Raw genomic sequence first — 27,001 nt, 5'->3', positions numbered from 1 at the left:
AAACCAAATGCATTTTAAGTCCGTTCTGTTGGATAGCTGCGTCTGCCCAGCACCCTGACCTTCTCACTGGATGTATCCCTGTACTGTAATGGGGAACGTCACTTGCTTCTTCTGCACAAGAACAGTGAGAAGCTAAAAAAAGATGATATAATCCTTAGAAAGCCTGATGACAAACAGGTATACCAAAAAAATCCCCAACCTAGAACTGGAACAACTGGTCTCTAGCCCTATACTTAAAAAAAATCCTACTGTGCAAGGTGCCCAGGTCACACAGTCAAGCTGCCTTGAGATTTATATCCTAATCCCACCTTTATTCTTTTCAAGCCATACATTCTTTAAAAAAAAAAAACAACAAACCCACCACAAAACCAACAGAAAAACCCATGGTGAACAGGCCCACGCTTTGTAAAGCTGGAAAAGGTTTTCGTGTTCTTCTTCCAGCAAAGCCACCCCGTGCTGGGGGCCAGGTATCCACTCAGACCAGCAAAGCCTGAGCATCACCCCCCGTATGCTGGAGCACCTGCAGGTACGGCTGCAGTGCAGCAGCTCTTCCAAGGGATGACACACATACACACTGCATTTCCAGTTCAGAAAAGCACATTTTTCCCTTTTCTTTTTTTTTTTGACAACACCCAGTTTGTGTCCCCTGCTCTGTGTGGTCAGCCCAAACTGGGGGTCCAGCTAGCCACCCCTCAACCTGACCTCATCAAATTCATCCACAAAAGTGACAGTCAGAGCCAAGGACTGAGCTCCCTGAATATTTTTGCATCCTCAGATCCCTCCTCCAACGCCAACTGTTGCAGCACAGGGACAGGAATAGCCCCCACCCCCCCCCCCACCCCGCCCTCCCCCCATTAATCACTCCTCGTTTTGGAGATAACATATTCATCTGTCACAAGAAGCTATTCTGAGGCAGAGAAGACACCATCATGACAATCTCCACCTGCCGAGGAGCAGGAAGAGCTCTGTCCTCTCCCTGAGCGGCAAGATCTCAGCGCTTTATATCCTCTTAGGAGCCACCACCACTCCTCACCCCCCCCACCCCAAAGACTTAGAGAGACTCAGCAGGAACACGCACAAAATCCTCATCAGCTGATCAGAAGCTTTGCTTACTACCTCCCTTTACGTAACGAGCCAACAGCATCCTAATTATCCAGCTAAACGTAATGAATGCAATTCGCCTTGGCTTGACACACTTTCGCTACCACACGAGAGAGAAATCAAGGCATGGGGCAACTCACCCTATAGCACTTCAGTAAAAACAGAGGGTTGGGGGATGTGGAATTGCTGGGTGAAACCACCCACTGAGCCTCCAATTGAAATACTAACCTAGATCAGAACAGGCAGAAACCTGTCTGTGCCGGGAGGAAAGTCCTGTTCACCACCCTGGGGGTGCGGGAAGGGGGGGTTCAGCCCTTTTTGCTCAGCCAGAGATGGACAAGCAACAGAACAGCTGCAGCACAGGAGTAGACAGATAGTTTGGTCACTGGTGTGGTGGTTTATTTCTTGGTCCAGTTCCCTATCACACTGTAAGTAATCTCCACACTCACCACCAGGAATGCTCACAATGACTGCGGGATAGAACCCAAATTTTCTCCGTTCGATCCCTTCTCCACAGACTTGGATTAACATGGAGATCAAAGCTTCCATTTCCTAGCCTGACTTCTCAGCTTTTGGGTTCATTACTTGGTTGTTTTGTGGGTTCATTGCGGGGGGGATGTGGTTTGTTTCTTGGGGTTTTTTTGTAAAATTGAACTTCCTGGTACTCCACACCAGCCTTGCACATAAGGCAGCAAACAGTAAGGAAGCAAACAGCACCACAATGCATTCCTCAACACTAGCTGAACCACTCAATAGCTGCCTGGAGTTTGAGGCTGAAGCAGCTGGGTGTTGGATTACAAACGCAAAACAAATGCCAAGGCATGGCTGTAATATGTGCAATACATTGATGACCTACTGAGCTGAAATAGCTCCTCGGAAAGCAGACTGGCCATTCAAAAGGGGGTGCTTTTGTAGTTGGTTTGGGTTTTTTTTTACACCTAGAAGGAGGAGAAAGTAATTTGTGCTGGTAATTCAAATTTGAAATAGCTGTGGTAGAATCTTTAGGGATAGAGAAGCTACACTGGCGAGAGGGGGCAGGGGCAAAGATTCAGCTTCGTAGGGCCGGCGCGCTGGGAGGGACGGCATTTCACGCTTCTGAAATGTTTCCAAAGGGCGATATCCCTCCCCTGCCGATGCCAGGAGCAGGGCTCTCGCTCAGCACGGTCCTGTGGAGGATTTCCGAGGGTGACTGCGGCAATTTGAGCCTTTTCAGATCCTCCTTTTTCCTGCCCAGAGGAGAGCAGTGCTTTTCAGAGCACGTGGAGTCCACGATGAGAAGTCCCGGCCAAACAGCACACGCAGCGTTTTAAAGCAGCGTATCAGCATACCACAATGTCAAGTACACCTAGCAAAGCTAGCCACGGGGTTTGCCGAGTGCTTCTAGCTTTCAGAGGAGGTATGTAGGGTCTCTGACCCCGCACACAGTAGGATGAAATGGGTGTTTTCACCAAAGCAACAACTCGAGTTGAGATAAAACACCTGAAGAGTTAATTCTCCCCCTGCAACTCTGTTTATACCATAATTAACAGTTGCACAATAGCTGTACCACTCCAAAACCACTCTAAAAGCAAGGCAGGGAAGTTCTCACCCATAGTTTAAGCAAGGTCCTGGGAGACAGCCTAACCACATCACCATGAACGCTACTCACATCTCATCTCCCCTGTTTACAGCACAGGAAGGAGGATGCAGTAGCTTATCTCTCTGCTACAACACACTTACTTAGCCAGTCACAACTCCCCATCATACATCCTTCCCAAAATCAGAGCACAGCCTAGTTCCAAGCCATTGTTTAGAGGTACCTTGCTGGACTGCAAGCAACATTTCAAACCCTTGGTTTGGTGCTGCAAAGTTAGGAGGGAGAGTCTGCGCTATACAGCTGCTGCTCTGCAAACAAGAAATGAATTTCCAGTGCTCCCAAGTATTCAGCTTTTCCTAAAATCCATCAAAATGGAAGCAAGTCTTTGGCTGGGGTAGACTGCAAGGAACCGGAGGATGTGGTTCCTCCTGTAGCACTTCCAAGGTTTCCTGTAGAAAGGGTGACAGAGGGACTACCATGTACCTCCTCTTTTGTTTTTAAATGCTAAAGGGTCTCTTACAACCTAGGTGATTCTACGGTTAAAGCTAGATGAGGATAGCTTTACCAGCCAGCCCTGGCAAGGCTGTGCCTGGACATCACGGCTCCTGTGCAGACAAGACAGAGCAGCTGGCTCTGGCTGACCTGGCCAGATACCTGACAGCAGACAGCAAGAAAACAAGAACAAAATTCCTATCTGCATGCACCTGACTGAAAACATGATGGATTAAGAAATGACCCAGACAGGGAAGGGGAAACATTTGCGAAGAGCCTCCAAAAGGACATATCCTTCACTAACAAGAAGCAGCTGAAGAATTTGGCTGTTCCATTTTGCTTGATGATAATATTCCTCCTTGAAACAGAAGGGAGATGTTGCTGGAGGGAATTTTTGACTATACATCCAATGGAAAAGTCTGTGCTCATTCCCCATCCGTCCTGCTGCGCCTGTCCCAGCTGCTCAGGAAGGGAAGGAAGCTTGCAAACTTTGTCCACGACCAGAGCCCTAAATTAAAGAGTTAGGATATACTCTTGGGATGGCAGAGCACTTCCAAGGAACCCATTTGGACCCAAGAGGAACAGACTGAAGCAGACATGGAGAGACCCGCTACAGGAAACAGAGACGCTGACAACTGCCAGCCTGGATTAGGAGCAGCGCGGATCTACCTGTCCCCACCAGACTCCCTTCCTGCTCCCCACCGGATGCTCTGTCAAGTCATCTCAATTACTGCAAACTCTTCCTTTGCTCCCTCCACCAACAAGCCACCCGGTGAGTGCAGCAGAGGATGAGTCAGCTCAAGAAGGGGTTGGAAAGACAAGGAAAACTCTACTGTCGGAGGGGGAAACCTCCCTCTGCTCTGTCCCCTCATACATGCTCTTGTCTCAGGTCACCAGATGCCCGATGAAGGCAGAGAAACCAGCCAGCATGAAGGGAAACAACTGCCCTCCCATGCCGCAGACCTACAGCCCTCTCCCAGTGTTGAGACAGGTTCTATTTTAATTAAAACTGCAGGACTGTGCTTGTGGCAGAATAAAGGTGGGGGGAAGGGTTAACGATTAAGAGCCTTGAGCATCTCCCCTAAGAGGAAAGGCTGAATGAACTGGGGCTGTTCAGCCATAAGAAAAGACAACTGAGAGGGGATCTGATCAATGGTTATAAATATCTGAAGTGTGGGAGACAGGGGGAAATGGTCAACCTCTTCTCAGTGGTCTGTGGGGACAGGACAAGGGGCAATGACCTCAAGTTGCAGAAGAACTTTTTCCACAGTGAGGGTGACAGAGCACTGGGACAGGCTGTCCAGGGGGTTGTGGAGTTCTCTGGAGATAGTCAAGACCCATCTGGACGCCTCCCTGTGCAGGGAACCTGTTTTGACAGGGGAGTTGGACTCGATCTCTGGAGGTCCCTTCCAACCCTTACAATTCTGTGTCTGTGTGAAAAAAATAACTACAGCAAAATACTGTTTCTTTTTTGGGGCCCACTGTATGAAACCCTGGCTAGTCTTGCCAACAGCTGGTCCACAACCTGCACAGCATTTCCAGAAGTGTTTCCAGTCCAATCTCCTCAATTTAGCTAGAATAACTCACTCGTTTCGTAACGGCAGCTGGAGAGGTTTGCAGCACTGCTGCTTTTAAAGAGGAGAAAAAGTCTGGATGATTTTTAGGAATGCAAACAAAGCAAAACAAAATAGATGCAAGCCTTTGTTCAGCTGGGATTTCAAATTAGAGGGCACTCACAAACATGATCTGACCAGGATAACAGCAGCTTTTCCATGCAGGGATTTTCACCCAATGCAATTCCTTCTGAGACGGAAATCCCTGAATTTCTCTCTGAAATACAAACTGCTGCCTGGAAACAAGGGGGATGGGAAAGCTTCCACATGCACCCTCCAAATGTGCAGAGCCCCTTGCCCTCCTGGGATGGTTTCGCTGAGAATCCTTAAAAGTCTTTCACCTTCTTGCTGCACCCCACATCCCACCAATTGCACATCCTCACCACCCCTTAGTCCATCCCAAAGTCCATCTGGGGTGGGATGCCCGTGTGGATGTCTCCTTGGCTGCGGCAGTGGTCCACCTGCTCCCACGTGCAACTGAGCTGGACCTCCCTTCGGATAGCAGCTCCCATCCCACAGCCTGGCCAATGGCCCACAGATTGCATGAAGCCAATGCCCAGGTTACAGGAGGTTCTAAAAAGCATCCAGTGTGATATCATGGAGATGAGTGTTTGGCCAATGTCAGATGAGATGCAACTGTAGAAGTGGACATGGGCAGAAAGTGTAACAGCAGAGCCACAGTGCTCCACTCCCTACATCCTGGTTGGACAGGGACCCTCAGATCTTGTTTCTGGCTCTTCTTGCTCTTTGGTGCACCAGTGTGCTGGAATGGGGTTGCATTTCATATTGTGCTCCCTGCTGGGTGCAACCAAGCAGGATGCAGATGGGACAGCGGAGCAGCCACCTCACCAGCCAGCTGCTGGATGATGGAAGAGAGGGGACAAATGGAGAAGATTCTGCCTCTCCTTCTGGTGACATCACACACACCAATCCAAAGTTAGCAAAACACAAACTTGCCAGTAGCTTCTATTTCCAAGGACAGGCATTCCACTGCCTTAAAATTTCTCCTACATTGATTCCACCAGCCCCAAGTCCCAGTAACTAGAGGAAGGACAGGGCACGTAAGGGCTCCCATGACAAGGCAGGACCACTCGTACCTGCTGTGTGCTGATGGCACGCTGCAAACTACACAGCCACAGCCAGCTGGGTGGCAAGCTCTGGGAACCCTCAACCCAGCATCAAGTCAACAGAAAGCATCAAAACACCTCAAAGCCAACACCGCTTCACAAAGGCCAGACATGCAACCGGAACCGAAGTCGGAATTTCCTACCCATGCTGATAAATCCTAACCTCCATTTAAAACTAAACCATTACAGTACAGAGAGATGCTTTATTTCCTATAACCTCTAGCTGAATGCTTCCTAAGGGAGGGGATTACATCTGCCCGAGAGCAGACAGGCTGCAGTGGTAACTCCCCCTTCTTCAGAGCACTCTGCAAACTTTCTGCTTCTCCAAGAAGGAGAGCTGAAGAAAGAAAAGAATACATTTGCCCTATTTACAGGTAGGGAATGTGTACCCCATCATCCATACAACCAAAATAGAGGGGTCATTCAGGAGGCTTTAATTTTACAGAATCAATGGACATGTTTAACTAGGTACACAAGGGTTCAACACACACCAAGGATCCAAGCAGATTTAGGTGGCCCAAGGAAGAAAAAGTCTTCACCAGAATAAACCCCCCTTGTTTTATCAGGCATTAATTCCCCCTTAAGATGAACACATCGTAAGGGGATGTCGCAACTCAGAACTCACCCTGCCATCCCCATACCAAACCTCCTCTTTTCAAATCAGCACAATGTCAGATGGCATCAGGTCAGCCTCAAACAGGATTTCTCTTTCCCTGCCTTGACTGCTAGCCACTTACCCAGCTTACCTTGAAGGACATGTGGTATGGATCAACTGAGGTGAAGCCCGAAAGGACAGAGGTTACGTTATTCCCCTCACAGACAGAAGGTTTGCACATACACACGGCGACCTTTGTGTTTTGTGGAAAAGATGATTTCTTACTTGAAAAATATGGTTTGTGTCAGCCACCACAGTGGCTCGAGGAGGAGAGGTTGCAGCGTACTCTGGCAGGCAAGAAACAAGAAACCGCTGCTGGATTTTGGAGCCATGTCTCTGTTACTGAAACTCTCCCCAAGTGGTTTTTATCTTAAGGGGGCAGGACTTTCACTGACAAGCAAGAGGAATTCATTTGTCATTTCCAGAAAATCCATCTCTTGCACCAAAACCTGACCTCAGTTACAGTCAGCCCCAGCTTCCAGCCAGCACAGCTCATGACAGCAGTGAACCCCACATCTAAAAGATGGAAGTAGGAAAAATTTAGATAGCTACACATCATAGAAAGATACCAGCCTGAAACTCTTAAATACCTTCCAAGCTATTTTTATCCCTGTACTTTCCCAACACCGGGGATTTCCAAGCAGTGCTCTGGAACCCACAAGTGCCTCCCCACTGCTTTGTGTTTTCAACTACACATCCAACAACAAACATTAATGTCTCCGCTAGAAATTCAGAGCAAGAAACAGTGCTGAGAATGCTCAGGAACATCTCCCCATTACTTTATAATCACTAATTCACATCCTGGGGAACCTGCACATCCAGCCCCAGGTATGCTCGCACCACAACATGTGCCACCACCATACACCCAAGTGTCACTTGTCCAGCCCGACAGACAACAGGCAGAGTGTTTGTGACAGAAGGGATTTAGCAAAGGGACAAAGAGGCACATAGGAAATGCTTCTATCAAAAGCCTGAAGTCTCATGGTACCAAGATCCAGAGGCAGAAGTGCAGAAACAAATAAAGTAAGGGAAGTGGCGAAAGGCATCTCCAAGAGCCACCCTATCTCTCTTCTGGCACATCCTCCTCTTACCCAGCTCCTTCCTCTGCTAAAGATGGGGATATTCCTATTCCTTCTCTTCCCTCCAGTTCCAAACCCAGGATAATTAAACAAAGCCAATACACAAACAAAATAAACCCCTCACCACTGTGCCCCTCCCCAAAAAAAAGAACCCCCCTCCAAAAAACAGTTTAAAAGGAATAATACCCTTCTTGCCTTATCTTTTTCAGAAAAGCCTTTGTATACACCTAAGCTGCATCATTATTTTAACCATTCCTATTCTGCTGCCAGCTCAGCTGTGACAGAGGAAAGGAACTGTTCCTTTTCCTCTTCAAGTTTCCAAAAACAGGGCAAATAGGCATGAGGGCTTTCTTAGGTGTTTTGTTGTGGGTTTTATTCAGTACCATTACAAAAATCCAACCAACCAAACAAAACCATTACTTTCCTGATGCTGACCACGACACTTTAAGCCAGTGAAGTCCCAATAAATATTTTTATGATGAAGCCTGCAAGAAAAGATAATGCTTAAGACGTTTACAGGGTGGGTTTTTTTCTTTGTAAATGCATAATGAAAGTTGAAATGGAAAACACAGAGTGATTATTTCTATTGTGGCTTCAGAAAAATTAGGGAAGAGAAGAAAAAATGGTGCCTGAACAAGGAGACTTTCTTGGGAAACCTTTCTCAGGAGCTCCTATTAACTCATTCTTGGAGCTTCTTTGAAACAACAGCAGCAACAATAATTTAATTTAAAAATTCACATAAAAGGCATTTCCAAAGATGTGAGGGGATGGAGAAGGGGTTTAGTAGGGAATTACCAGTCTAATTCAGCCCGGTTACCTGCTGCTTGCTTGCAATTTAATTCATCTTCCCCAAACAGAAGTGCTGCAGATAAGGGTGTCCCAGATACCGTAAGGGAAGTGGAGGAGGGATGAGTGTCAATGCCCGGACAAGTGAGAGGACCCTGTAACATCTTTAAATCATAGTCCAAAATGCATCGAATCGCTACAGGCACTACCCAGACTTTGCAAAAACCAGGAGAAGTGCAACCATGCCGGGAACAGGAGTTCACCCGGGGGCTGGGGATGCTCCAGCCCAGAGGGTTGGATTTGGCTCCTCCCCAGGGCCCTTTGAACATCAGAAGAAATATGCAGAAAGAATTGCAAGCATCCACCCCCAAACAGCCACTTGGGAGAAAGACAAATAAATGCTTTTATCCGGCAGGGTTTTAGGGCCTCCTGACTAACAGCAAATCATTCGTCACTTGGATTTCCAAGGAGCAAGTCAGAGAGGACCCTTGCCTGGGTGGTGAAAGGACAGACAGGTATCTCCATATCCAGTTGCAGCTCTGCAGCCATGAATCACAGAATCACAAGGTTGGAAAAGACCTTTGAAGATCATCAAGTCCAACCAATCCCATCCTAAGCTAAACCATATCCCTAAGTACCTCATCTACCCTTTTTTTAAGGCACATCCAGGGAAGGTGACTCAACCACATTCCTGACAGCACAAGGAGAGGAAGAGGGAAAGCAGAGTTTACTGTAAAAGCAGAAGGATCACTACGACCATCACTCTAGGACCACTTCTCTCAGATGATGGAGATGCTCTAAGAGGGTCTGGTCCCTGTGCACACCCCCAACAACAGGTCCATTGGCAAAGACATTGCATGAGGTGTGGTTCCAGTCTTCTCCTCTACTCAACTGTCAAGAACTGACTTCAGGGTACTCCTTACCTGCAAACTGGAGATAAAAATCTGTAGAGATATGCAACCTGTAAAGGAGCCTGGCCAGCCTGGCCCAGCTGCTGCTGAGAAGCTCGGCAGCAGCACCCATAAAGACACCTTGACATGTTCCTCGCACACACACATGAACAAAAAACTCACTGGGCTCAGGTGGGTTTTATTCTGACAAATGAGAAAACATTTACTAAAGTTGGAACAGACAATCTCTTCTAAAGAGTGAGAAAGGTGGAGAGAGCATATTCAAAGAAAAAAAAACAAAACAAAAAGCACCCCCAAGAAGAGAAATGGGCAAGTTGCATGAGGAGTGATAACGGCTAAACCCCGCCCCTCCAACACACAACCCAAATCCACATATCACTTGCTACTGGCCACATCTCCCATTAGGAGAAACCTTCTGTGGACACATCTGAACAGTGCACAAGCCAGGATGGACACAGGGATGAAGAGGTGACCAACGTGAGGAATGGTCAAGTCCCACCTCTTGCAGGAGGTGCCTGATTCTACAGCTCCTGGACCCGGAGGCCAATCAATCCACCAGGTAAGCAAAGGGGATAACGCCGCCCTAATTGCTGGCACTTCCCAAGCACAGAATGGGAACTACATTTTAATGCTGCTGTAGCAACAGTTTAACTTTCTGGGGAAAATGTCATTGACTACGAAGAGGACATCAACCATAGTATATTCTTTGCAGAAACTTCCAAAGGACCGGCTCATATAACCCATCTTTTGAGTGGTCCCTTAACCTGCAGCACTAAGACTGTTGCTAGCAACTGGGTTGCACCACAAAATGACAAAAAAACCCCAACAACCCCACCACAACTTCGAAGAAAGCATGAAATAACAAACTTCACACACCATGATGTCCAGCTGGCATGAGCTAGTGTGTCCTGGCAGATATGGTGGCATCAGTTCCTGCCCTGTTCTTCCTTCCCAGGATTTCCTACTACCCAGTAAAGAGCTGGATTTTTATCTGCTACAAGCTCATCTCTCAGAGACATTTCGAAGATGTAAAACATCACTTTCCATTTAAAGAAAAATATTTTCCAGCCCTCAAGGAACAGGGAAAGAAATAGAAAAAGCTCAAAAATGCAGCCAACGCGTGTTCTCGCACCTGAAAGCCCAGGAAGCAAATAAAACCAGCCCAGTTATATTTGTTGTTGTTTCCTTTCAATTCCCAATATATAAACCCAAGTCTGTGGGTTTTACTGGGAGGGAAAGAACAGGACAATAAACTCATCACTTCTAACCTACTGAAAGTAATCTGCTCCTCGGACCTGTCCGTCCAGCGTGGTGATGGAAGGGAAGGAGCAGCAGTATTTCACGCTCCCAGGTCCACGGTCTACATCCATAATCAGCTCTCCAGTACCGCCACACGCTTCAGGAGAAGATCCAAGCAGATTTATAGGAGGCTGATTCTGGATTACAAGTCCCCAAGGAAATTTTCCTCCCAACACCCACAAGTCAGGGGTTGATTTATACCCAACATATAATAGACTCTATTCCTTGGAGACAACTCCTTGTCTTCAACCCCGCTGCCATCGCTGCAACCAGAGGCTCGGTTTGTTTTAACAGTTGTAGAGTTTATAAACACTGAAAGCGGCACTCAATTTAGGCTGGAGACAGTTAAATCGGCTCAGGCCAACAGGACACCAAGCGGTAAGGAACAGTAATGAGATGATGACACATTCATAACCTAAAGCTTTCATTAAAACCTCGCAGCCCAAGGAAGCTCACCCCTTCCGAGTACAAACGGTGGGTTCTCCTAATTGCTCAAAGAGCGAATTTTTGCACAAACCAGCAAAACCTGGGGAGAGCTCCTGAAGAGCACATGTATCTGTCAGGCAGAAACTGGGGAAGTACCAACCAGGGGGTTGTAAATGAGGTGGCGCACAACCCATTTCGAATGCCATTTGAGCGCTTCGGCACGCATCCGCGCAGCAAGGATCCGCTAACGGTGGTACCAGCGTGAGGTCAGGAGCTTCCAGTAATCGGATTCAAGGAAAAGCAGGATTCCTGAAAAGAAGTTGCTGGATGCCAGAAGCACTTTCTTCACCCGCCAGCACAACGCAATCTCTTTTCCAGTTTTTAATTATTTTGAAAGGCGTAACATGTTACTCCGAGTGGAGCCACGGCACATACACCAATCAGCTGCAAAACTAGGCGTTTGTCACAGCATCTGTGCTTGAGGTGAAGCCACCTATATGGTACATTATTAAAATAATAACAACTTGTCATGGTTTTACCCCAGCTGGCTGCTAGGCCCCACACAGCCGTTGGCTCACTCCTCCCCTGACGGGATGGGGGAAGAGAGATGGGAGAGTGAAACTGAGAAAACCTCATGGGTTGAGACAAAAGCAGTTTCACAGGTAAAGCCAAAGCTATGCACACAAGCAGAGGAATTCATTCCCCACTTCCCATGGCAGGCAGGTGCTCAGCCATCCCCAGGAAAGCAGGGCTCCATCACACGTAACAGTGACTTGGGAAGACAAACGGCATCACCCTGAACATCACTTCCTTCCTCAGCTTTATATACTACGCATGACATCATATGTTACAGGCTGCCCCTCTGGTCATTGGGGTCAGCTATCCAAGCTGCATCCCCTCCTCACTCCTTTTGTACCCCTACCCCCTCACTAGTGGAGCAAAGAGAAAAAAGGCCTTGGCTCTCTGTGAGCACTGCTCAGCAGAAACAGAAAACACCTCTATATATATAACAAAACCATCTCTGTATTATCAACACAAACCCAAAACACAGCCCCACACTAGATACTAGGAAGAAAATTAACTCTGACACCAGGCCACAAATGTAGGTGTTCACCTCCCAGCAAGGGGACATTGAGGAAACTTAGGGGTCAAACAAACCACACCCTAGCTTTGAAGATCAGGGACCACAGCCTTTAACTTGCTCAAACACTACTGAGGGTCTGAGTATTGCTCCTGTAAAGCGTGTCTCTCTGCTCCAGTCCTTCTCCATGCATAACAACTCTTCCACATCCCACCGGGGTGGTGCTCTCTGACAATGATCTTCAAGAAGTACAAAAGTGAAGCTGGCAGGGATATTGCAGAAGACAGTCCTTTACAGCGACAATCCAATACTGCTGCTCCTGCCTCTGCGAGCCTTCCTAACACTGGGGAGTGCTTCAAGGACACAGGCCCTTCCAGCACATCACACACCCAAACACAGGGGATGGAAAGCACCATAATTTGCAGTCTCCAAAACCTTGCAAATGACACTGCCAAAACACAGGCCTAACTTCCATATCTGTGCAAAATCACACCTAACTGTCCATTTACAGTATGATTATATTTCATAGAATCATTAGTAAGTGGGAAACCCTCAATTTCCTCCACAATTCTCCTCTATGACCATGTGCCACAGAAAAAGTTCTGGTTTAGGTCAGGGCTGTCACCTCCCCCAAAATTAAAGCCATTTGTTTTTATCTAGAGAAGGAGAAAAGTGATTTCAATCACTTTTAAATTAAATTTTTGTTTCGTTGAGTTCTGTGGTTTGGGGTTTTTTGGGAAGGCTTTGGGGGTTTGATGGAGTTGTTTTGGGTTTACCACCAACCCATATGAGCGGCTGCTCTTTCCAGAACAGTCTCCTCCTGATTCTGCCCATCAGAAGATGAGAAAAGATAGTCAAACATCCCAACTTCGAAAACCACTGTCTCAAATGGGAAACTTCTGGGCAAAGAACGCTGCAAAAAGGGGAAAACAGCAACTTTTCATCCCACCTCATCTTCAGACCATTCCCCTTCACAGGGTTTGCAGAGGAGGAAAAGAAAGGGAAGCGAAACACAAATTCATATACAGAAGTACATTTAAGAAAGCAAAGCACCAAGATTGATTAGAGTGTTCCGCTGCTTTAATAAAGAGCCTAATGATGTCCAAATTATAGCAAAGCTCAATTGTGTAACCAAGGAGCCAAGATTTCATCCTTGATAAGGACATGGATTTCTGTCTCGCAGGAGAAGCCTGCAGTTCACTAACAAAGATGACCTTTTATATTATACCCTTCAAGGCCACAATTAGCTGGAGAAATACTGTACTAACTTGGCAACATGAGTTTTTGTACACTGTGCTAATTTTTAGCAGAATCTCGCCAAGACCATTACCATCTTCTAACAGGACCAAAAAAAAAAGAAGGCAAAAAAAGAGAAATAAAACCCACTGCTCTCCAGACCCAAATTACTTTCCACAATTCAATGCAGTTTTAATTAAGATGATTAAATTACAGCAAAAATGATTAAGATGATATCCCGCAGCAAACCACTAAAGGTATAACACCTTAATCCAGACAAAGCTGGCATACACATATCCATGATAAAGTATTCATGAAAAGCTAGAATTTTACACATGAACCAATTTTACATCACTCAAACAATACCTTGGGAGATATTTGTCACAAGTTTAAAAAAACCAGTGACATCCATCAACAGAGCAGAGGGGTTTTTTTTTTCTTTTCCTTAGACTACACAGAGAGAAATCTACACAGAAAAAAAATAATGAAAAGGCTACAATTACTTTGACAATGTTTCTACAGCTCAAAGGAATTTGGGGGTTGAAATACCTGGTTTCCTTCTCCTTCCCAGGGCTCCCAAAATCAATTTTATATATAATTCTTTCTTTTTTCTCTTTTCTTTTTTTTTTTAAACAGATGTTAGATCAGAAATGCATGCAAAATCAGGTCACTGCAATAATCATGTACATGGTACATTTCCACTATTGCCTATTAACTATGAGGTTTAAATGAATGAGGAAAGTCTCAGATCCATATTTCACCAGTGGAAATTATTAATATAAACATAGCGCAGCTCAGGTTTTAACCTTTACCATCCAACTGGGCCTATTCTCCTTCGGGGATGGGTAAATGGTATTAAATTAGCAGACAGGGTTCAAAAGGCAGCTACAGAGGCATGTGTCCCATCAAGACCTGGCAATGGATCTCGTGATGGGAGCCCTGGGCTTCAGGTAGCTTCTTCTCGTGCTTCAGTGCTGGATAAATTCAAACCCTGATCTTCAAGGAATGACATCTTCAGTGTATTTAAATTAAAAAAACCCCACAAGGCTCTACCACCCTGATGAAAAGAACAGTTGGGAAACAGCTATTTCTAGGTGCAACCTTCTGGAAACCCTCTATGGGGACAGAGCCCAGCAAAAAACTGGTAGGAGAGGTTTGCAAAGAGGAGGAAGAGTTGACATGGCTCTGGATGGTGCCTCTCCCAACCCACGCCCAGGGAATGGACAGGACAGGGACAAGACTTGAACATGTCCATCCTGCCCGGGTGGGAGAATGAGAACACATGGCACCATGCCACGCTGAGCCACTTAGCTGAGGGCTATTTTATCCAGGAGTTCAGTAACACCAAATTGTATGCAAAGTCGTGGCTGAGTATGTGAGGAAGTACTGAGTGTCTAAGCTTTGCCTTGCTCTGGACCTCTGCAACTACTCCAAGGTAGACCCACACCAGGGGGTTTGGCAGAATTAACTCTGAACCATGGCTACACTTTGCATCTGGGACTCCTGTGAAGCCATTTGTTTGTTCACAGTAGCTATCAGCTGCCAAAAACAAGGCGGGGGAGAAATCCCTAAAAAATAAGGGGAAAGAAGAAATCTACATGTCATGTTACAAGGGAGCAACCCTCCAGAGTCACCAAATGCTCAGAAGTCCAGGACACAACAGCCCTGAAGATCTCTTTAAGGACAAGTGCATCAGTGAAACACGGAGATTTTTGGGTTTAAATCTAACTCTGAATGTGCCTGGCTAACAGCTAACTTCCTCCTAGCAGTAATTAGCTGGATCTGACAAGAGGCAAGACTAGTCCAGGTGAGAGGTTAACTTTGCATTTTGCTTTAACAGACAAAAGAAAAGTGGAAACGGAGAAAGATAAAATTCCAACATAAATCCCTCACCAAGGCTGCTATGAAATAACTCTTTTGTTTAATTATTATGAGTTGGATGGGCAAACACTAGATCCCGATGGACAGAGAGCAGCTGTTACTATAACAGAAAGACATTCATCTTCCCTTCTCAGGACCCTGAAACTCTATCAACAATGCCTGTAAAACGACCCTCGGCTCCACATCCTCCAACCCCCCCCTAAGTTTTCGCCTGACTTTCATATCCAGACCTATTTTTAGCCAACTTTGTCTTCCCGTACCACACTTCAAAGTTGGGACTTTTTTCCTCCCCACACGTTAACCAGTTTGTAATCATTTCCATGCACAAAAAGCATCGAGGGGACATCAACTGGGCTATTCTCAGGCACTGGCTGCAGGAACCGCATGTTCCTCACTCCAGGTTTCTTCTTTCATTAGCAGTTCATTGAGAAGGAGCCTACAGACACAGTTACAGAGCCAGATACACTTGCATCTCACTTAGCACAGGGCAGGAGCAATCTCATTTACCTCTGAGGCTTACAGTTACCTTGGAAGAGCTTCTTTTAGCTGTTATTTACATAATAAATAGCCAATCCACACAGAATTGCATGGGAAAGAAAATTCTATTTCCTATAAAATAAAAAAAAATTAAAAACAGGTTTCTCATGGTTGCTTTTATCAGCACTAACTCCATCCCATTAGACAACAGCAGAAGCTATCTATGGAAAATTATCTATAGCCATAAAAATTATCTGTGAAAGACTTCCCCAGTTATCTCAGGTACAATATAAATGTCCAAATACCCCCCCGAGGAACGGATGCATTGGGCCAAACTCCCTGCCGATGCTAACAGGCACAGTGCCAGGGCTTCAGCCAGGCGACAGCCGCGGGGACATGCGCTGGCAGGGACAGTACGTTCAATGGGTGATGGTTGTGTTGGGTTTTTTTTTCTTGTTTCCTTTATTTTTTTGCATCCAGCACCTTCAAAACTCAGGCTGGGTGGGCTGTGTGCCACCAAGCTTCACCCCCAGGGGAGACCTAACCAGCACTAGCGAGCGTGCTCCTCAGAAATGCTCCATCAGGCTTTGCTTTTCTTTGTTGCCTGTGCAAAGAAGCCTGGATATCAAGAATCAAGTGCCACCATGTTGCTTCCAAGACACTAAAAAGTGAGTAAAATTGACACAGTAAATTCTTGCTATAACTAAGCGCACCCTTTCTGCAAGCCCCTGCTTCACACTCTCACTTTAAAAAGATGCTCTGGGAGCCTGAGGAAGGGACTTCTGGGCTGTAAAACAACAGTGACAACCATGTTTATTTCCATTAGGTTTTCTTGAGTTTGTTTTTTTGTTTGTTTGTTTGTTTAAATGTGTCTTTGAACTACTTCAAAGGAAGCCATAGGAGCACGGATGAGGAAGCTCTGTGGCAGGGCACACTGCTTAAGAACATCCCCACTGGAGGGTCCACACGCAGTGTTTCAGCTGGAGATGCTACAGCTCTGGTACCATCACCAGAGCTGGATGCTCACAACAGCACACACCACGCCTGAGCCAACATCCCGGTAAGACAGCACCAACTGCACCATCCTCCTCCTTTCCTCCTTCAGGTTGCAGCTAAGCTTTATTCACATGCATCCCAGGCACCTTACTTAAACAGGAATTTCACAGGGGGGACTGCTTTGGGAAGGTCATCAACGATGCCTGTTGCCATCACCCCAAACTACCTTTGCAGGAGCCAAGCAGATGAGCATTATCCAGTGCAACAAACACAAGTAGTTGGAAAAATGCCTTGCCCCAGGCACAGGAATGTGCTTTAGCAGAGACTTTCCTATAAAAATAAAAGTGCCTGATATATTGTGGGTGCATTGAGAGCAAGGGATTCATCCTGAGTTCAAACCTTCATGCACCCCAGAGCCGCCAGGCTGTAACTGGATACTCCCCCCACGAAAACCCAAGGACAACTGAGTTTCTCAGCCTGCACATATATAAGGGAATTAGCATTCTTAACCCATTAATTACTCCCAGCAGCTACAGAGGGAATACAAAAGCCCGCTGTGTTTCTGTTGTCATACTGGGGAAAGAAAAATAAAGACTCAGAGAAACAAGAGCTGCACACCCCCAGGTCACACTGCTGTGTCTCAGTTGTCCCAAGATTGAACCGGACAGGACAAGGCTACCACCAAGATAACCACAAACCTCTGCTGAGCCACCACATCTCAAGTCAACCATGGTTTCCCCTCCACTGAGGACAGGGACTTCTGCAAACCCAGGGGGTAGCATACAGGTCTCCAACAAAACAGATGTCTCCTTGCATTTGAACACCTACAAAGCTCATGGGCCACTCCAGGAGCGGTACCATGTTCTCCTTACAGCTTTAATAGTGCTAAGCTCAGCTTGCTGCTGTAAAGAAAGGCCCAGACATCAACTGTGAAAAGCCTGAATATCCTCCTTTCCCATATTTAAAAAAAATAAATGTATGGACAGGAGAGCAAAGCCTGTAGATAGCTCAGTCAAACCACAGCAGTCTGCAGAAGCGAGCCAGAGACTGCAAACATGAGAAGAGCAAGAAAAACACTTAAAAGACCTAAAATACCCTCATTTTATGAAATGCTTTTAAAAAGGTCAGAAAAAGGAGAAAGATCTTGATTGAATATTTCTTCGCTTCAGATCCATGGTTGCCTCCCTCACCCCCCAGGAACTCAAAACTGTCCACAGAAGTAAATTATGTATAAGCAAAATATTCCTAAAAGCCAAATTTTCAAATTTTGCAAGTTACATGTAGCATTTTAAATAGAAACATTGGAAGAAGAGAAGGGTTAGACACCTAGATTGACCATTTGATAGATCAGGCACAAATGGAGCTAACTTTATCCCTCTTATCTACTCAAAGGCTTATAATCTCACACCTTGGAGCAATAAATTAGGAAGAAGCATTACATTAGCACTGCAGGCACCTCACAGAAATTTAAACTCCTGCTACTAGTTAGAAAATAAGTTCTATAATGGGAAAAGCTTTAAATAAGAAAACGTAGAGGTAGTCACAGCACCTAAGATGCTACAGGGCAGTGGACCTCTTAAAATGACAACCTTTGGTTTGGGGATCGTCCAGCACAGGTCTGGGATGTTGGATGGATTCATAACGTGCCAAGGACAGTCATCTCAGTCTTTGTTTCTTTCTCTGTGAAGCAAATGACAACACACTCGGATTCTAGTTTTAGTGGAGGAGGATCAACACACTTGCTCTGCTCCCATGAGCCACTTTTTCTTCCTCCATCATGACACAAGGTAGGTATCAGACATGAAAAGTCGACTTCAAAATCCCTGTCTTAATTTGCACGAGTATCTACTTGGATGGAAAAATTAACATAGCTCAGACCAGAAAGCACTGCATCTCTTTTGTAAATGCACTTTAAGAGAATAAAGAGAAGGAACTCATATATGGGTCTTTCAGCATGAGGCTAAAACTCTAGTTGCATAAAAGTAACATTCAATTTTTCCCAGAAAGTTTAATTCCAGGTGGACAAAAAAAGAGTAACAGTGTGGTGAGAGCATCAACTACAGACCCAAGAGGATAGGGAGCAACACTCCTGCCCTCCCACTGACTCCCAAGATGAAAAAGAAGTCACTCCTACCATAGAAGAGGTGGGAATATCTTTTGCTACATCCCATAAATCACACTCTATAGAAATAGGATGCAAACATCCATGGATGAGTTTTAATCACAGAATGGTCAGGATTGTAGAGACCTTAAAGATCACAAAGTTCCAACCCCCTGCCATGGGTAGGGACACCTCTCACTAGACCAGGCTACTCAAGGCCCCATCCAACCCGGCCTTGAACACCTCTAGGGAGGGGGCAGCCACCACCATCCTGGGCAACCTGTGCCAGGGCCTCACCACTCTTGTAGTGAAGAATTTCTTCCTAATATCCAATCTAAATCTACCCCTTCCCATTTAAACCATTCTCCCTCATCCTATCATTACATGTCCCTCTAAAAGGTCCCTCCCCAGCTTCCTTTGTAGGCCCCTTTCAAGTACTGTAAGGCCACTGTAAGGTCTCCTCTGAGCCTTGTCTTGTCCAGGCTGAACAAGCCCAAATCTCTCTGCCTGTCTTCATAGGAGAGGAGGTCCAGCCCTCCAGTCATCTTCATGGTCTCCTCTGAACCCATTTCAACAGTTCCATATCCTTATGTTGGGGAATCCAGAACTGGGCACAGTACTCCAGGTGGGGTCTCATGAGAGTGGAGGAGAGGGGCACTACTAACAGCTCCTAAGCCAACATTTTAAGAGGGTCATTTCATTTCCTTAATACTCCTTTGCTTCCCAAAGCCATCAGTGAACCAAAAAACCAATGTTTTGGATTCAGGCTACCCCCTGTTCAATGCCTACGAGGCAGCCCTGCCTGCACCCACCTCCCAGCAACCTCCTCCTGCCCGCACAGCTCCCCTAAGGTCCGAAACCAAACCTGCGATGAAATGGCACACCAAGCTGGAACGCACAGAATTATTCATGAGAAACAGGTAATTTGCTCCTTCCACCTGCTTTCTTTTATATTTAAATTTACCAATCCATACGCAGGAGCTGAGCCAACTCAACCCAGAAGGGAAGCATCTTATGGAAGAGTAAAACCACACCAACCACCTCCAGCAAAGTCACCGAAAGACGACAAAAAACACCTTAAGGTAAACACACTACCAGGTTAAAGCCTGATTTTACCCAACATGGAAACACTTCTTCACACAGATCTTTTTTTTTTTTTAAAATATAGTCACAAAATATTTGGCCTGACTTCAGCTAAGCCGTTCAGGACACAGCAAGGAACCCATGCAGACAGCAACACTTCCCTTAGCTTGGTCCCTCCGCTCAATATTTCTGGGGAAGGGACCTTCTCTTCACACAACCACTTCACAAAAAAAGGGTCATATTTTTTTCCAGGGCTCCTAGACATCAATAACACATTTTTTTTTTCCTTAAGTAGCACAATGGACTGATGGCACATGCAGTAACATAATCAGAGCAACAAAACTCAAATACAGGCAAAATAAGAGGCACTTGTGTGCTGGAGGGAAGCATATTATTATTTTACAGCGTACACCGACAATTGCTGCTCTTAACTTTTAGTTTGAATTGAAGCTATACCATAGTAAAGGAGCGAGATGACAAGAGAGAAAAGAACACAAAATTGGTGGAAAAAGACCAGTGGTTATATTCAAATCTAAGCATAAAATGTGCTGGGTCTGCAGAATACAGGCGGAGTGTTTCATCTTTAATTTACTTCTCTGCCCCTTTGACTTCAGTGGCTCCAAGAAAACTTACAAAGAAGATTTAAGGGTATTGGGGTAGAGTGATGTATATATTTTTAATATACCTTAAAAAGGAACAAATGACTAAAGAGATGCAAGATTATTTCAGAATGAAGTAATAATGAAGAGATCAGACATTAGTTGATCCTCAATGGTTAATGGAGGGGAAAGGCTGGAGAGAGGGGAGAGCTTACACTGGTGAACGCTGCGGCCACAAACACCTCTCTTAAACACATCCAATTTCACTGATGTGAAAATCTCCACATGAAGGAACAGGCGAAAAAGAGCTTAAGTGGGAGCAGGGTGCAGAATGCCAAGTGCTACACTGCATAATTCAGATCCAGGCAGCGCTATTGGCCAGGCAAGAAAATCACACCCCCCTGCTAGTTTTAAAATCAAAGGCCAAGGAGGGATAAAAGGGAAAGACAACACCTCTTTAAAGCAGAGATTACTCTCTGCGGTTCCCATTTCCCAACTTCCCACAATGTTTTGTTACAGTGAGAGCAGCAGAGCAGGAGTATAGCCGTAGTGCCAGGGCACAGCACCACGCTGCCCACATCACTGCCCAAGGAACCTGGAGAACACTGCCACCTTTCCAACACCACTCCTTCAGTCCAACATCAAGAGAAAGCCAACTCTGAAGCAGGTACCGGTCAACCCTGACTTCTCAAGAGTTGCCTTCTCAAAGACTTTTTCAGCACCTAAGTAGTTCTTGGGTGGCGCAAGCTTAGGGTAAGACCCCATTGATTGGGTCCTGACTACCACTGAACTCAACCAGGCTCTTTCCCTTGCTTCCATCCTTCCCAAATAATAGCAGTGCCTCTTCAGCACCGGCTGATAGGGCTGGATGTGCAGACTTCCAGGAGAGGGATGGGAAGCACCATAAGGACAAGCTGCCCTAGGTACGGTACTCCCTGGAGAAGAGACATCCCACAAACTGCCTTGGCCATGCACAGCCAGAAGCAGGGGGGTTACCAAGCCACTTCCATAACTTTTAGACTACAGCTATCATGTTAAGCTAGAAATAACTGTCCAGGGCGTGTTTGGTAGAAAGATGTTAAGATTTTACGGGGCTTGAACAACGCAGTGCTACTGAAACTGTTTAATGCTGACTATTGGAGCGCAGCTCCATGTGGTCAACTACTATTACTGTGATATTTCAGAAAAGTGTCTAAAACCAGGCCCTGAAATGTGACAGTCAAAACACCTTCTACTACAGGGCCCAAAAGTGGAGTAACTTTGACGCCTACTTATTTTACGTTCAAGGTGCCCTGGCTTTCTAGGAACAGGCACCACGTGGACAGAGCATGCAAGTACACCTCCACCAGGTGTCCAGCCTCAAGCCACCTCTGCCATTTATCCCCTCTTGCCCTTAATAAATTAAAGATCTCTTGGTTCCTTTTACACCTGCAGAGGAACCCTCCCTGCAGGCAGGCACAGTACAAATCACAGCAGCACACTCCTAGGATGGTCCTAACGTTGATCCTATCACCAATGCTCCAAAAGCTTCTCCTCCTCTTCCATCTGAACTGGTGTCCTGCTTTCCCAGGACTGGCGAAACCAGAACAACCCTTCAGGTTGACCTGGAAGGCAAGGAGCACGTGAAGGAGAAAGGGGGGAGGATGGTGGGAGGGAGAGAGAGAGAACAAAAACAACCAAAAAAAAAAAAAGAGAAAGAAAGAAAGAAAAAAAAAAAAAGGAGGGGGAAAGTGAGGCTGGCCTGTTCCTTTCTTCCCTACCATCTCTATTCAGTGGCAGCAGGGGAGGTCTACAACTGTTGCGTCACGTAAAGCACAAAAAATCCTGACAAGCGTGTTTTAGCTGACGGAGACCAGAGTGGACAGGAGGCTGGTGACAGCTCAAACACGGGCAGTAAGAGACCTCTGCTTTAATTGGCTGTTTCTTACCATCTCATCAAGCGAGCAGGAGCGTTACAGCCTGGACGGGCTGCTCAAAGACACAAGAAATGGCAGAAATTTCAGCACGGAAATACTTCTCCAACTACCCAGGCTCAGCTCAGCCTCTCAGTCCGGTCCAGGGATGCTGAATTTTTTAACCCTGCCCAATCCACATAAAACCTACACCGAAGGGGAGGTGCAGAAGCCGCTTTGCAATGGAGTGGGGGGGATTTGGAGGGGGGGGAGAATGGGGGGGAAGTTAAACCACAGTCTGTGCAGGACCTGGAGAGGTGTTTATAAATAATGCCACTAAAAATAATACACTGCGCACTCGCATCTCTAACATAGCATTTTCTTCTCCACAGAACTGTGACAATGGTTATCTCAGTGGTATAATTATCTAGATTTGATGACAGATTAAAAAAAAAATATATCCCAAACACCTGTTCAAGAGTTTGGTGTTTTTAGAGGCCGTTGCCATTAACCTTGGGCCACGCACTTCATTGTGTTTAATTAGCAGGCTAATGAAGCCAGTTTTATTCCCTTTCTCAAGCACAAGAGGATAAATACAAGACAGTGAAATAGAAGACCAGATCCATTTGCAGCACAGTTCATTGCTGCATGGCATTACTTAAACTTGCACCAAAATAAAAGTAATGCGATGGCTCGGGGAAACGTGTTAGCAATGCGTTCTGCAAGACAAATCCTTTTACACCTTCTGTATTTTCTGAAGCTCGTGGATTAAAACATGATTTCTGAACATTTGGGCTGCAGAAAATTTGCAAACAAAGGGCTAAAAATGAACATAATGTTTTCCTCAATGAATCCTCAGTATTCCAAAAATTAAGCATAACAGATTTTTAAAAAAAAAATTATTTTGTGAATACATATTTTTTTTTCCTTTAAAGAATAGCAGCCCCTGGCTCGCTTTGTTACAGCCAGCCAAGGTAGCGATGAGAAGCATCAACAATGGAGGTCAAGCAATTTTCGAAAAGCCCACCACTTTCACACAGTCCTAACGTGCACATACACACAAAAGACACACTTCAAGCAAAGCCCGGCGCTATGAATCCCAACAACGTATCGCAACTTTGGGTATTCGGGGTTGTTTTCATTTGAGGTGGGTATTTTTTTTTGGACTGAACAGCCTTTGGAAAAACTGGACAATGAAGATCATACTGATAAACACTCCGAAATAATCGCAAGAAAGGCAGAAAAGGCTTTAAAAGAGAGGGAGGGGTTTACAGAATTGCTAATGCACTGATTTAATGATTCAAGGGGACCTTTGCAAATAAATAGAATCCTATTCATTTTCCTGGGGTTTCTTTATTGTATTTTCAGAGGGAAGAAAAAGTCAGCATAGGTATGCCCTATCAGATTATCTTTTTCATAACATGATACATTTAAGAAGCTTTCAGGGTTAATTTTTTTTTTTTTAAAGCAATTGCTTCCCCCCCCCCCACCCCCCAAGTTAGATTCCTGCCGCTATAAGCACACAGCCATAGGATCAGTTTCAAACAAAACAATAACAAACCCCAAACCAAACAAAAACCCCAAGCCCATAGCCAAAACAAAAACAAACAAACACCAAAAAAAACCCACCCCAAAACCCCAAGACGGAAGCCATCTCTTTTATTGAATCACCCGAGATAAAAGGATTCCAAGATATATGGAAAGAAAATACATTGACCATAAATCTCCTTTATGCACATAATAGAATTTTCCAGCCAAGAGAGCTGTTGTGATGATAGCAACGCGGAGCACCAGGAATACTGATGGCACACACACATACACACACATACACACTGCCTGCTCCTTCCCAAATACCTGCTCTCCCTCAGCACTGCTATGTAAATACAAGCCCGCACAACCCCCTTCCTAACACATGGAAACAAAGCTGCGTACAAGAAGTGTCCCAGCCACCAGATTAAAAAAGAAAAACGGCAAAAAAAAAAAAGCCCCAACCCTCCCTCCCCACCACCGCCACCCCCCCCCCAGCTGGCTTTGCTCATCATCAAATTAATTTATTATTGCCCGCTCCCTTTTTCATCGCCTCCCCACACTTTCGGTGTGACTTAAGGGGGGAAAAATAAAAAGGAAGAATGAAGCGGTGCCACTGTTTGTAATGCCCAAGGCAGGCGGTGGCAGTGCATATTTAATGGGCACTCGGAACAAAGGAAGCCCGGCTGCAGGAGCGCCCCGGGGCCGGCTCCACCGCCCGCTACCTCCCGCGCCCTGCCCCGGCCCCGCCGGGCAGCCCCTGCCCCGGGGCGGGAGAGGAGGGGACACGCACACCCGCAGGGAACCCCCGCCCCCCCAACACACACAGAGTCCCACCCGCTCGGCAATACAATGAAGCCGCGATGGCAAAGCCGACGGGAACTCCCCGGCTGCCCATCGCGGAGCGGGGAAGGGCAGGGCTGCAGCATCGCTGCCTCCCACACCCTGCCCCCGGGAAGCCCTCGGCCACAAACAACACCTCCCCCACCCCCCCCCCCTTCCCCTCGCCCCCTCCAACCCCCTCCCCACCGGGCTAGGGAGTGGAAGTAACGTAACTAGTTACTGCCCAGTGCCGGGCGGGGGGCGGCTGGCTGAGCACCTGGGGCCGGAGGGGGAAACTGAGGGTCGAGGGGCAGTGGTCACCAAGACAAGGTGGGGGTGGGGGGCAAAAATTACTGCCCGTGGGGGTTCGCCTGGGGAACACGCTGCACTAATATAAAGGAACTGGGGGAAAAAAAAAACAGTAATAAAAAAATAAAAATAAAAAAGTGGGGATTACAAGCGTGCCCGCTTACCAGTGCTGGGGGACAGGGGCTCCGACCTTTCCCGCGCCCCGAAGGCTGTGGGATGGGGCACCCTGTGGACACACACCCCACACACAACCCCCCGCCCCGCGGAGCGCTGCCCCGGTGCCCCCTGCCGCTCCCCGGCCGTGCCCGGGCTTTCGGGGAACTTCCAGCCCGCGTCCCTCGGCAAAACGCGCACCCCGCAGGCTGGCGCTGAAGTTTGGGGCTAGCCCGGTTCCATTAAATAGATAGGATGGAGAACATACAAAATAAACATCCTCCCCCCGGTCACAAAAGCCTCATCCCGAGGGATGCTCTCCCTGGCAATACCCCCCTCACCCCACACACCCCTTTTTTCCCAACTTTCTCCCAGCTCCCCGCAGCGCCAGCCAGCCCCAAACGGCTCGTTTCGCTCTAACAGGCAAGCCCCCCACGGGACCGCGGCGTCCCGGGGGGGCTGGGAACGGGGAAATAACCCCGGGGTGAGGGTGGAAGAGGAGGAGGGGGTGTCCCTTCACAGCCCCCCCAGGTTACACAACCGCAGCCGGGCAGGAGCGGGGCTCACACATGGCCACTACCTGAGCGGCTCCGCACCATTTCGGAGCGACCTCCGGATCTCCTCCCGCTGATCCCAACTTCCCCCTCCCCACAAACACACACACACACTGCAACCTCCACGGCTCCCCCCCCCCCCCACACACACCCCCAAACACACACCCGCTCCAGCAGCACCCGCCCCAGAAGTAAATGCCCATTTTTGTAAAGTTTCCTCGATATCGCGCCGTGTTTACATTGCCATCTATTCCCACAGGCTGCCTGAAGGGAACAAAAAGCAGCACGGGAAGGCTCGTTCTGCGAGCCGGGAGAAAACGGAGGGAAGGGGGTGGGGGGGTTGGTGGTGTGAAAAGCAAAAGGGGGAAGGGGATAAAAAAAAAAGGGGGGGGTTGGGGATGGAAAAAAAAAAGAAAATAAACCGAAGCCTATGGCCCCGGTGAGGTTATTCCCCAGTTTGCAGGCTCGCTGGCTGCTCTGTTTTGGAGGGTGGCCGCAAGTAACTGCACGGCCCATTCAATTCTGCGTTTGGAGAAGCGACTGTAAAGCCCGAGCGGGAGGTAAACACGCCGAAAGGCACTTACCTGCACAGAAAGTTCCACAAAGCAAGGCGAAAGTCAGCCACGAAGCGATCATATTCCTTTCCTTTTTTTTGTTTTTGTTTTTTTTTTTTTCCTCTTCGAGTGTCCCTCTATCCCCAAGGGAAACAAAAATAAAAATAAAAATATCGAGAGAGCGAAAGAAGGGGGGAGAAGCGAGGCTCTGCCCTCTCTGTCTCTCTTAAAAAGAAAAAAGAAGAAAAAAATCCTGGAGGGAGGAAAAAAAGAAAAAGAAAGAAAAATAAAAATAATAATAATAATCGGATTTAATTCCTTCGCAGTTGTAAAATGTATCCAGTGGAGAGGAACAACCCCGGACGGTTCGACCTGCTCCTGCCCGGCCCCGGCGTTTGCTCCGAGCTTTCCAAGAGTTTCTTTCCCTGGGCTTTTGTGCTGGGAGCGCGGCGTGCACCACACACACCGACTCCCCCTCCTCCTCCTCCTTCTCCTCCTCCTCCTCCCAACCCAGCCCCTCCGGCTCCCCCAGCAGCAGGAGCGAGCGCACACGCCCGCGTGCGCGCACACACACACACACACCACACACACGCGCGCACACCCCACCTCCCGACCCCCCTCCACACGCCGTCCCCGCGCAATGCACGCGCAGCCCCGCGCAAAGCGCGCAA

At 47.0% G+C, this 27,001-nt stretch overlaps 1 protein-coding gene across 1 annotated transcript in view; it reads right to left on the bottom strand.

Moving 5' to 3' along the window:
* Positions 1-26,541, bottom strand: part of ACVR2B (activin A receptor type 2B) — a 100,923-nt gene extending 74,382 nt beyond the window's left edge. Inside the window, exon 1 of the mRNA XM_084280064.1 lies at positions 26,361-26,541. Within this exon, the coding sequence (XP_084136190.1) occupies positions 26,361-26,412 (52 nt within the window). The 5' untranslated portion in view covers positions 26,413-26,541. The remainder of the gene's footprint in view (positions 1-26,360) is intronic.
* Between the last annotated feature and the right edge of the window lie 460 nt (positions 26,542-27,001).

Source organism: Gallinula chloropus, assembly GCF_964237585.1.
Source record: "Gallinula chloropus genome assembly, chromosome: 2".
In the NCBI taxonomy this organism is placed as follows: Eukaryota; Metazoa; Chordata; class Aves; order Gruiformes; family Rallidae; genus Gallinula; species Gallinula chloropus.
The sequence above is the reverse complement of the archived record's forward strand: the minus strand, read 5'-3'. Positions and strand labels throughout refer to the sequence as shown.